We start from the raw sequence: 12787 nt of genomic DNA, 5'->3' as shown, positions 1-12787 counted from the left end.
ATAGTAAAAATTATATAATTAGTTAACTGTATTTACTGTGCTGTTAGTCTTAAAAACAAAATAGATCTGACATTTTTTTCCTGTCACAGAAATCTATTTTGTGATAGTTAATGAGTTACAATGTGAGTTTTAAAAACTCCCTTAAACTCCCATAAATTCTAAATTCGACCAATCGAAAATTATTAAAAAATGTAATTTTTCAAAAATTGGACCGAAAACTGGAATCGAATTCAATTCGTATAGGATTTACAAAAACTCTATTCAAGTCAGGAAGGCTGCAAAATTGATCCCTGGACGTCTTCCATTGGCTTAAACTGCAATTTGGCAGGTTTTAGTTGGCCAATAGTCGATTTTGAGGTTCTTAAAAGGCCAGAGTATGATAAATCTCAAAAATCGAATTCAAATTTTTTTTACAAACTCGAATCTAATTTGAATAACTCCTTAGTCGAATTTGACAGTTTTGACTATAAAAAAATTGAATATGAATTTTCAATTTGACCCTTGATAAATCTGCCCCTGAGTGTATTTTTTTATACCTTCTGGATTTACTATGAACCTAATACACTATCAAGTTAATGTAGGCTTTCCGAATAAAGAATATTTAATGATGTGTTGAACAGGTGATTTTGCCACTCAGAATCTAGTTAGTATCCTGCTTCTATCCCTGACATCATCACGCAGCCTGCCTTATGCAGGAAGTAACTAATTATTTAGTGAAGGGTTTTGTATTTCTAGGCTCTGATGAGATGGGCCCCCCTTTGCTTTGCAGTTGCTACAGCAACATCAGGTTTCTCCAGCAACCTTTCAGTGTTCTGTAGCACCACAACCCAAAACAAAACACCACAAATGTGTACTGTATATGAAATAGCATAATTGTGCTATAAAACACTTTAATTATTAATTCCCTCCGTCAGTAAGTTTATGTTCAGCAGCGGCTACCATATGGTGCAGACAAACTGGTAATAAGATCAGTCTGACATGGCTCTTTCTTCTCCTTCCCAACTATCCTTTCATTTCTACGGTATGTTTCGCCAATGTATGTAACAGAAGAAAACAAGAAAACCGACAGTACAATGGATTGAGAGGTACGCAACTGTCTTATTCTTTTTCCATAAAATGAAAGTATTCTTGCTTATTTAGCATGATGGAGAAGCAAGGGAAGGAAGGTATAAAATAAGAATAATTATTTCTTAGGAATATAAATGACAGAGTAGTATAGCTAAAGGAGGCTTTGAAATTATGGGTGGCTTCAGTAAACATGTATACATAGCCAACATTTATAAAAAATATTCCATACTGTTTGCATACTTCTAACCACAATAAAAAGTCATACATTTTACTATATTAATTTCAGCTTTTGATAAATTCTTTAAAAAGATTAAAATTTTTCCTAGTATTTCTGGTCTGCTGATGATTGTTTGTATGTATATGGCAACTCCTGCAATGAGGACAGTTTTTTACTCTGATACTGTTTCGTTTGACTGGCATAAACTCAGAGCATTTAGGGTTTGGGGGTATTGGGGATTTGGATTGAAATTAATCGGTGAAGTCAGGAGCAAGGCAACCCTTTATTAAAGGAATTGTTTAAATTTAAATTATAGTGTGACACTGATATTCTGAGACAAATTACAGTTTTTTTAAAGATATATACAGTAGCTTTTTGTTCAGCAGCTCTCTGGTTTGGAATTTTAGCAGCTATCTGGTTGCTAGGGTCTTGTTTACCTTATCAACCAGTCAGTGGTTTGAATGAGAGAATATGAATAGGAGAGGAACTGAACAGAAATATAAAAAGTAACAATAATAATACCATTGTAAGTTCACAAAGCAATATTTTTTGGCTGCTGGGAAAATGTAGCCGAGAAAGGCACAACATTTGAAACCTAAAAAATAAACAATGAAGACCATTTACAAAGTTGCTCGAAATAGGACACTCTATGGGGCAAATTCACTAAGAATCGAAGTTGCGCCAGGCGCAACTTCGCCGCTCTTCGCCGCACTTCGCCAGGCGAATTTTCGCCAGCGCTACGCAAATTCACTAAAATGCAAAGTTGCGCACAGGGGTAGCGAAAGGTTGCGGAGTTGCGCTAGCGTTGTTTCGCTATATAAAGCGAAGTTGCGCTAGCGAAGGCTAATTTGCATACGGCGCGAAATTCAAATTTCAATGGAGGAACACGTATCTGCACTACAAATGCCTAGAAAACCTTCAAATCAGCCAATAAAAATTTTATTTTGCCCTACACATGTGCCCACTGTCTAGGTAAGTTGCCATGAGTCAGGAAATGTAGGGGGGAGGAAGGGGAGCCCCAAAAATTTTTCGATCTTTTTCAGCCTATCACCCGTCATGTAGAAAACACGCCAGCGTTGTTTGGGACTTAGAAAAAATTTTGACTTTTTTTGAAACAATCCCTATCTACTCTATTGCGCTTCGCCAGGTCTGAGGTGGAGAAGGAAGTCTAGCGTAAAAGGTAGCGTTCGCTACACTGCGCAAGTTAGTGAATTTGCGCAGTAGCGAAAATGGCCAACGCTAGCGAATTAACGCTAGCGTTCGGCGCTTCGCGCTTTAGTGAATTTGCCCCTATAACCCACTAAAAGTTAATTTAAAGGTCAACCACCCCATTAAAAGGCTCCATAGCAACCTGTGCCCATTTGTGCTCCATATCTTGCATGCCTAAATAACGCACACGTTTGTTCTCTGAGAAAAGGGGGATCCTGTGGGGGGAAGAGTCTGACAGGGCTTTTTAATACTTACTCCAATTTACATATTAGTCAGGCTTCTTAATCTGTAGGCAGTATGTTTCACACTTTGGCTTGCGAGACAGACGGCCTTGGATCACCTGATGTGTCTGTTTACCAAGGGGTACACTTGTATACAGGAAAAACATTAAAGGGGGTTTTAACCTTTAAATTAACTTTGAGTATGATGTAGAGAGTGATATTCTGAGACAATTTGCAGTTGGTTTTCATTTTTCATTATTTGTGGTATTTGAGTTATTTAACTTTTTATCCAGCAGCTCTCCAGTTTGCAATTTGAGCCGTCTGGTGCTTGGGTCCAAATTACCCTAACAACCATGCACTGATTTATAAGAGACTGGAATATAAATCTGAGAGGTCCAAATGGAAAGATGAGTAATTAAAAGCAGCAATAACAATACATTTGTAGCCCTGCATTGGTTTTTTTAGATGGGGTCAATTGAAAGCTGGAAAGAGTCTAAAGAAGGAGGCAAATAATTCAAAAACTATAAAAAAGAAAAAAAATGAAGGCCAATTGAAGAGCTGCATACCATTAGCAATTCTATAAATACTAAAAGTTAACTTAAAGGGGATCTGTGGTCGAAAATTATAATCTTTCTTAGGCTTTGGGAAATGATTATAATTATATTTGTAATTGCATTTTGTTTTAGCCGTCCTAGTATTCCAGCGGGCGCAAGGAGATTGCACTGGAGAAGTTTGGTTCGGTAATAGTGTTGCTAGCTAAAGCGACATTTTGTTATACTACACATTTATCTAAAAAATGGAATGGAATCAGACTTCTCCAGCAGGATCTCCTTGCACAATGCTAGGACACGCATATATAGGGCTGGTAGAGAGGAGCACGCACATTGACCTGGCCTCTGTAAACAGAACCGCCTACTGTTTTTTATTGATGGGGGGGCTGGTCAGGCTGAAGAGACACCCGCTAACCGCAAAGGTTTTCAGCTCCTTCTTCAGATGTGAACCGCCCCTTTAAAATATTTTGGTGGCCGGATCAGCTCACTGAGCAATTGTAACAAGTATGAAAATATCTATTTTGGTCTTTGCAATGTCTACTTTGATGATACTTATTTGTTGTGATATTTTGTTATCTGGAAATTAACAGACAACAGGTTAAACTCTTCAAATGATAGAGTTTGTTTTCATGGTAAATAAATAACAGATAATAATTAAAATGACAAGCTCCAGAAATTCTCTTTCCATTCAATCCAAATTCTCTTTTTGGGGGTATATCATTACCCCAGATAACTTTGAAATGGATCCTGCCAAGGTTTCCCTTGGCTCAATCCATGCCAGACTAGATGGTCACTTTTATTGTTTACTTGTTTATTTCTATTCTGGCTTCAAGAAAAGCAAGGATGATGTGTTGTCTAGATATCATTCTCCTAAACAATCCAACTCACCATCTTTCTTTTCTGACTGCATAGTTACTGCTGTGCGAAAAATGATCACTGGCATAGTATAAATACTTTTGTGAGCCTTGTATTTTTCTGATGAGTCCTTAGGGTCTATGTATTAAACCTTGATTTTTTTTCTGGGTAAGGTTTTTAGGGAGAAAAAATAAAACCTCAATTTTTTAGAGATTTATTATATCCCAAAAGCTGCTAAAAATTCAAATCTGAAAATACTCCATCTGAAACCTGTCGAGGTCATGTAGAAGACAATGGCAGATGTCCCTGAAGTTGTTTCCTGACATCGTGATCTGTGCTGGATAATCCAAATAATTTGTCCGATAATCTGAAAAAATTTAGATTTCGATGCTGCAATCATACAATATGATTTTGAAATGCCGTTTTGTCGCTAGGACTTTTTCAAGAAAAATCATTGATAAATGTGTTTAAATCATGGAAGGGAGTTTGGTCAGATTTGTTTTCATAAAAATGTTTATATTAATTTGAGTTTTAGTAAATGTGCCCCATAAATATGAATATAAAACAGGTTAAAATATAAAGGCCAATTGCATAGTGAATACCATTGTTTACATAATACTTTACGAGAATCTCACTAATTTATTCCCTAAGCTTGTTAGTCGTTACTGGAAAGAGAAGAGGGACTTGGAGGATTCCAGATGGAAGGGACACCAAGTCAGGAGAATGTGCCAGTGCAGGTAAGTCAGATTAATAAGTGAAGCATCCTCGTTCTCCCAAACAAATAATTATGTCTTTTCTGTAAATACACTATGTAACATGATAAAACTTGCCATGTTTACACGGCTCTAGTATCCAAAAACAGCCAATGAAATACTTGCTTTCAAACAAACGACCAGTTAATGCTACCTGGTGGTTGGTTGCTATGTGTTACCAGACACGGAACACATTTTAACCCTACATAACTCATTTAGTAACAGAACTTATTGATTAGAACAAATAGAATCAGCAGCAATTCATTAAAAATAATGAGAGTTAAGCGGTGAAAAAGGCCATTTCCTCAATGAGCTTCAAGAAAAGGCAACCATTACATGTTGTGTTTCAGCTCATATACACCAGAACACAGGTGCCAGGAATCTATAAGTCTGGCATCCAGAGTTGGAGTTCATTATCTCAGTTTAATTTAAAAATCAAGAGCAATATGCTACTTACGCTCACAAAATCTATAGCACCCACTAAGCACCACAGGAGTCTGATCATGTTCATAGAAGCATTACGTATTTGACCCAGGCCTTAATCACATCTCTAAGTCATTTGACTTTCTTTTATTTTAACGCAAATACTACGCCAGAATATAAAGGAATAATTGGTGTAATATAAAACCCATCTCTGGGCTTAAACATGCATAATCACAAAGTCATGGCACATATAATGTTTTGTTTAAACCCCCCCCCCCCCCAAACACACACAAACATGCGGCTTTTAAAGAAAGAGATTACCATACCAACACCCATTTTTAAAGACCACCATTAAAGGGACAGGTGTTTATCCTAAATTTAATTGAAAATTCCACCATTTTTTTATATAAATGTAGTATTACAGAGAGAATATTATTGTATATACAGTATATTATGAGTCTTTCCCTTAGCTTAGGGACAGAAGCACATATGCATTGTATCAATAGAAATGAAGATGGAGACATCTTGAAGGGCATATTCATAGAGCCAGAACATCACTGCTAAAGCTCTGTGGTTGCCTTGGATTGGCACAGAGCCCCTACTTTTTTGTTTAAAGATTCTGAGGTCATTTGGTATTTCCATTAAAAAAACTCATTCAGTGTTTTAAATACATTCAATAGCCAAAAGCAAGATAAGCCCTTTCCCTTATATATTTAGAATTTTTGCTAGGCACATTGATATATGTATAATACATTTTGTGTTCTTTTCATTTAGGCCTTGCAGTTTATCAAAGCAGAGCTCTCACGAACACAGAAGTCTATCACAGAACTCCAGAGTGAAAGACGGTATGGACAAATACTTCATTTTTTTCTTTAGACTAAAAGTGTTTACAATGGTGTTTGACCTCAAAAAGTCTGAAAGGGGTAGCTACCTGCCATGGACTTTATATTGTGGTTACTTACAAATAAGTTATATGGGCAGATTCACTAAAGGGCGAATTGTCGCACCACTTTGCCAGGTGCAAATTCGCTACCATTACGCTTATGATCTTGCTCTTAGGTCAATTTGCATATGCCTGGTAATATAAAGTTGTATGGAGGTCTTTATTATAAATGTTGGTGCAAATGCTTGAAGTTACCACTTTTTCTTATAAATGTCCAACGAAGTGCGAACGAACACTAGCGACGATCTCTTTCTCTAGCGAATTGACTCCTGCGTCTGTTTTTCAGACAAAAAGTCGCTATCGTTAGCCACTTTGCCCTTTAGTAAGTCTGCCCCATGTGTCCGTATACCATGTGATTTGATCATTTTGCAAAAATCATATGATTTAACTTGTCTTTCAGACTATGAACAAACTGGCCATATATAAAAAAGCAAAAAGATTACTGACTTGACCTCCCATATTAATTCCCATTTAACAGCTTTCAATTTTTTGCTCATTGACCCAAGAACAGTACATAGATGTTATTACTCCTTAAAGAAAAAGGAACATTTTAAAACTGAACATATCTGCCAAATGACTAATCACCATGTAACTATGATGTCTTTATAGCATCTGTTTAGAAAACACATTCCAAAAACTTGCAAAAGCTCATTTTGTTTTGTTGTAGTCAGGGGCGATTCTTGCTATAATGCCGCCTGAGGCGGCCTTCTTTCGCCGCCCCCTTCCCTCCTCCCGGCACTAACCTTTATAGCGCCGGAGAGGGCAGGGGCGGTCCGCGACGATTCGTGCAGAGAGCGCAATAGCGCTCTCTGCGCTAGAAGAGCCGAATTTCCGGTTTGAAAACCGGAAATTCGGCTCTTAGTTACCAGGAGCGGCATTTTTGCCGCCCCTGGCAACCAGGGGGGCGCTGCCGCTTGAGGCGAGTGTCTCAACTCGCCTCATTGGTGGAGCGCCCCTGGTTGTAGATTTGTACAGTATCTGGAACATGCTGCTAGAATACATCTCCCACTGGTATGGAAATATTTCTCAGGTCAATTATAATCAAGCAAGTAATGTTCTCTTATATTACAGTTTATTAAGGAAGCAACTGAGCAGATGGACTGGTGCTGTCCAAGTGCTTCAAGAGTCTCAAGAAGATGTTCATTGCAGATTAGAGGCTAAAATTGAAGCTCTAACTGAGAGCAGTGAGTGTTTGAGAACAGAACTGCACCAGCTAAGGCAAAATGTACAGGTAAAAAAGAAGCCTAAGCATTTATCTGGCATCTATCAGTGTGACAAGGCCATCCTTATCCAATTCAGTTTTCATGTTTTCTTTTAGCAAATATACCTGGATATTCCCTTGATTTTTTACATAAAATATTATGTAGCGCACCTCTAGGTGTGCCTTAGAATCGAGTATGTGCTACTGCCAGATCTTAAGATAGATACAGTTCCTGGCAACTCCGAGCAAATAGTGATGTTACCTCAGACTCTTCATCTCATAACTGGAATCCAGGGAATAACTTCTTTATTGAACAATGACAGACATCCACTGAATGTAACAGTCAATATGACTCTTGATACATTTTCTCATCATAGGTAGTACTGCCTGTCTTGGTGATCTCCCATCATAACCATCACAGTGGTATCTCCCTCCCTGGCAGCTTTCCTTGCCCTTAATCTCACCCACTTGGTGGTATCTCACTCCCTTGGCAGACCTCCTGCCTCTGAGCTTACCCACTCTCTGGTGGTATCTTGCTCCCAGGCAAATCTCCAGCCCCTGAGCTCACCCACTCATGTCCCTATGCTGGTGTCTTATTTACTGCAAGGGTACTAATCCCAATAACCTCCTCACTGGGACACCAAGTCCTAAATCTTAAACCTGCCTTTCACTCATAGAGTGACTATTACAGGTCTTACAGAGGACCACATTAGGCTGGTTATTTATTAAAGGTAAAGTTGTGTTTTCCCAAAAAACTTGAGTTTTTCAAGGGTAGTTTTCAGTCAAAAACTACCAGCGGAATTTCAACCCCAGTATGGTCCCTCCCTACAGTTATAAATTATGTGGAATTTTACAATTCAGAAACAGGACCCCTTTGAGCTGATCATCTTGAACTGATCCAGTTTGATAGCATATGTTTCTAGACACATTTGCAGGTATTACTTTACGTCCTTCCTTTTATAGCTTTGATAATACCACAGCTAAAAGGTCATGTAGAAATCAATGGCAGATGTCCATGAAGATGTTTCTTGACATTGTGATCTGCGCTGAAAATCTGAAAAAGTTGAGTTTTCAGAGAGTCAACCATATAATACAAATTGACTCTTGACTTTGTTGCAACGTTTCAAAAATGATTGATGAATACGTTCAATTTGTGAAAGGGATTTTGCCGACTTTATTTAAAAAAAAAACAAAAGACTGAGATTAATTTAAAAAAAATGTTCATATATGTTTTTCCTACCACAGAATGGTCAGAAAGATTCAGATGCTGCCAGCAAACAGCAGATTAAATGGCATCCTGGTGATTTCACAAGCCTATATAAACAAATCTCACAAACAAAACCATTAAAGGTACATGTATGTGATATACCAACCTGGGTGTTTTCCTTTGCTAAGGCTTTTATCACACAGAAAGATTTATATCTGCTGTATCTAGCTAGAAATAGGGTTTATTGCTTCCTATTGTAAAAGTGGCCTATTATGTCCATGCAAAAGTTAATTCTAACTAGGTACCACTAGTGATGGGCAAATCTGTGCTGGTGTTTTTACGCGCGACTATTTGGTGCAAATACATTAAAGTCAATGGGCGTCCGAATAATCTTGACGCGCGCCAATTTTTATATGCACGCCAATTTTGACGAGCGCCAAAATTTTTTTTGACGCAGCAGATTTTTTGCCAGCGAATTGTCATCACAGTTTTGCAAATTAATTCGCTTGTGGCAACTCAGAAATTTGCCGCAAATTCATGTCTGCTGAATTTATTCGCCCATCGCTAGGTACCACTAATAGACACATGATATGCTGGAGGTTTTATATCCGTTTGTTTGTAGTTGTACTACTAAAAAAGTGCATACTAATTGATGTGGCTGTCATATCAGCTAGTGCAAAACTGACACAGTTCTTGCATTTTATGTGTGGTAAAATCACCTAAAAGTAAGCTGACCCCAGAAAACTGTGTATAAAAGTACATATTCTAACTTATACAAACTGGCTTAATTTGTCTTTCTACTGCAAGCTACCAGACTGAAACATTTTGCAGTTTTTATAAGATTTTCAATGCTTTGATTAAAACAATTCAGTGCTTGCATTTTATAGCATGTTGCCTCCAACCTGTCTTTAGGTACTAGGATAAAACATCTGAATTATAAATGTCAGGGTCTAGGGATCTTCTCTAACAGATGCCCAGTATGTATAATTATGTAGAGAGCCCAAACTTTGCTTTTTGTATACAAATTTCATTGCTTACATTTCAGGTACTGAAAAAACACACTGCCTGTTTTATATGTAGAAAAAAGTTAGCTGATCCTGGAAGAGGATATATTTTTGTAAAATACACATTCTGACAAATCCAGAATGGGTAAAACATTTTACTAAAAAATGGTTTTCTGAAAATATCTGAAAATATGCAAAGGACTACTAAATCATCTGTTGAGACCCCAAAATTAAAATTGTAATGGCTGTCACTTTGAATACTACAAAATCATCATAGTAGCCAAACAAGCAATCAACAACATCCAACTGAAAAGTCAATCAAATCAACATCATAACATAAAAAAGTAATTAAACAGTATGACTAGTACTCATGCTAGACACACCAGGCAATACAACCCTTTGGAGCACATTAGAGCAGACCGACCCAATAGACTTCCAAACTCAGACCTGAATAAGCCTATGAAAGAAGAATGTGCATATACATGTCCCTTATCCGGAAACGAGTTATCCAGAAAGCGCTGACTCTGGAAGTCTATGCAGATTATATATACAGTATATATGCCCATCCCCCTCTGTTTCTGCATGTGTGTGAACTTTTTTGAGGAGTGCCTTTATCTTATCCAGGATGATATATACTAAAAAAAGGGATAGAATCCCTCGAAGAATGCACAAAAATGGTATAGTTAAAAATGATAGTTAAGTAGCATTTACATGCACAAACAATGTTAAATATCTTGTGCTCGTGATTCTATTATACTGTAAATATTCTGGGAGTAAATTAATGTAGGAAATTACAATTTATACCTTTCTTTCTCTAGGCAATGCACCAGCCCTCCAAGTTAAAAGAGGAATGCATTAAAATGCCACCTGCCTGTGATTCCATTATTTTGGATGAAAGTAATTTATTTCAGGAGGGTAATTTAATCAAGGGATTTCCAAGTTTCCAAAGTTCACAATCTGCAACCCAGAGTGAAAAAGATTCTTTGAGGACACAAAATGGAGAAACATTGGCACATATGAGACACTTATGTGAGTCAATAAAAGCCGTTTCAAGACATAAAACCCAAGAGGGAAATGAAAATCCTAGTTGTTTAAAGAATGAGAGCTTAAGACCAGTGAAAGGCAATGTTGCACCAAGAGAAGATGTAGACAATTCGCAGTTACTAAAACGTACTGAAACATCACCAATGATGAAAGAAGAAGAACTTCAGGCTTTGGTCAAGAAACTAAAGGATGCATTATCTATCCATATACACCCAGGTAATGTACTTATTGTATCGTTTAATATCTCCCAACTACTCCACATTATATTTAGATATAAATAGGTTTAGGGTTCTTTAGAAAGTAAAAAGAATGTCTATAAAAAATCTGCTGGGAATAAATGAAGTAGAAGTACATGTAGAAGTGCCCTGTTGCCCAGAAAGTGCAAAGGGCACACTTCTTAGGCCAGGGCCCACAGGGAAAAGTCCCGGTACCCAGCTGTGTACGAGGACTATGTTGGGGACACATTTATTTGAGAATAAAGTGGTGTCTGTCCCTGTCATTTGCAGTTGGATGGGACCTTATAGTATAATGGACAGAAACCATGAATAACCTGTGAAATATATCCTTACAAATAGCTCAGTCATGGTGTTCTTGTACTTTTTACAAGGCTCAAATGTGATGTATTGTTTTTAGGTTTTTGAGCTTTCTGTATTTTCTTATAGGACATCTTCCTGGGCCAAAACAAGAGCTGTTACACACAGCAGGGCAGGTCTGTACTTCATACTCTACCCTCCTTAACAAAGTAATTCAAGCAACCTCAAAATAAGGATATTGACAACAAAAACACATCCCCCATAGTTTATATAAAATGATTTTGTCATATTGGGGAAAACATGACCTATCATTGTAACTCACACATGGCAGACTGTCGTGGATGACTAATGCGATCAGAAACTAAGCAGCCAATTAGAGGCATAAGATATTGTCCTCTGTGAGAGATAACGTTCATATAAAGAAATCAAAATCAATGTTTTGTTTTTAATGTTGTATTTTAATAAATTATGGTTAAGTTAATTTTAATGTGGCAAAATGAAGCAATTTTAAAGTAAATATTGAGGCTTGCCCTTATTTACAATTAACTTTAATGCAGCTTATCTTCAACAAAGGTCTTCTTTTAAAGCACACGGATCTGTCCCAAAGTGCATTCAGTTCTGTTTATTACACTCCACCAACCCAATTCCTAACATCAGTTACTTATGCACTGAATAACACTCCAGCATCTGAAACGTAAGACTGATATCTGTCCAATTGGACTGCTATATCATGCTGATGAATGTCCTGCTATTCAGGGAACAAAATGGAGGTGCAGGGTTTATAATTCCTAGTAACATAACAACATGATATAGGTGCATACATAGAATAAGAGAGGTATTTACTTAAACTCTAATTTCGACCTAAAACCCATCCACGAATTAACCTTATTTATTATAAATTACGCAAAAAAAAAGTCGGTATGGGAAAAGTCTTGAAAAAATTGGAATTGTACGACTTTTTTGAGCTGTAAGCCGATAGCCTCGACTTTTTTGGATTATTTTACGAAAAATAGAATAGATCACAATGTCAAGAAACATCTTCAAATTGTAAAAGGACCTTTGACATTGACTTCTACATGACCTTGGCAGGTTTTAGCTGGAGTATTTTCAGATTCAGATATTTAGCAGCTTTGGGGTATAGTAAACCTCTAAAAATGTGAGTTTTTTTCTCTAAAAATTCGAGTTTTCCCTCTAAAAACTTGACCAGAAAAAAATCGAGGATTCATGAATAGGCCCCTTAATGTTAATGACCTTAGGTATGACACTAATTTATAAATCTCATACTGTTTTATAAATTTACACTACATTTAGGAGCAGATTAATTAAAATTTGAGATTGAATTTTTTTTGCAATTTGAGAAAAAACGTAAAAGTAAAAATACCTAAGAATATTTTTTGAAAACTATAATAGTCACGATTTATTAAAGAAAAAAATACCAAAAATTGGCACGAAAAAACTTGGCAAGTAAAAGCTATGTGGCCAAACTATACCTATTATTTGTAAGGCCATGGGCACATGGGCTGAAGGGCTCCACTGCGCTCAACCTGCAAAAATATGCT

At 37.0% G+C, this 12787-nt stretch overlaps 1 protein-coding gene across 2 annotated transcripts; it reads left to right on the top strand.

Annotated features, from left to right (window-relative positions):
* The first annotated feature begins 758 nt into the window (after positions 1 to 758).
* Positions 759 to 12284, top strand: LOC108701468 (dystrotelin). Of its 2 annotated transcripts, XM_018236192.2 has the most exons (7): positions 759 to 1085; positions 4773 to 4858; positions 6071 to 6141; positions 7311 to 7470; positions 8686 to 8790; positions 10470 to 10911; positions 11358 to 12284. In XM_018236192.2, exons 2-7 carry the CDS (start codon positions 4820 to 4822, stop codon positions 11459 to 11461), a joined length of 921 nt encoding a protein of 306 aa, XP_018091681.1. In that variant the 5' UTR covers positions 759 to 1085; positions 4773 to 4819; the 3' UTR covers positions 11462 to 12284. The 2 variants fall into 2 exon arrangements, with proteins under 2 accessions (XP_018091681.1, XP_041433109.1); XM_041577175.1 differs by lacking the exon at positions 8686 to 8790.
* The last annotated feature ends 503 nt before the right edge of the window (positions 12285 to 12787 follow it).

Source organism: Xenopus laevis, chromosome 9_10L (assembly GCF_017654675.1).
Source record: "Xenopus laevis strain J_2021 chromosome 9_10L, Xenopus_laevis_v10.1, whole genome shotgun sequence".
Lineage (NCBI taxonomy): Eukaryota > Metazoa > Chordata > Amphibia > Anura > Pipidae > Xenopus > Xenopus laevis.
The sequence above is the reverse complement of the archived record's forward strand: the minus strand, read 5'-3'. Positions and strand labels throughout refer to the sequence as shown.

Coding starts and splice junctions, on each gene's coding strand:
- LOC108701468 (XM_018236192.2), top strand. CDS start 4,820: ATGGAAGGGACACCAAGTCAGGAGAATGTGCCAGTGCAG. Junction 4,859..6,070: donor AGGAGAATGTGCCAGTGCAG/GTAAGTCAGATT, acceptor CTTTTCATTTAG/GCCTTGCAGTTTATCAAAGC. Junction 8,791..10,469: donor CACAAACAAAACCATTAAAG/GTACATGTATGT, acceptor TTCTTTCTCTAG/GCAATGCACCAGCCCTCCAA.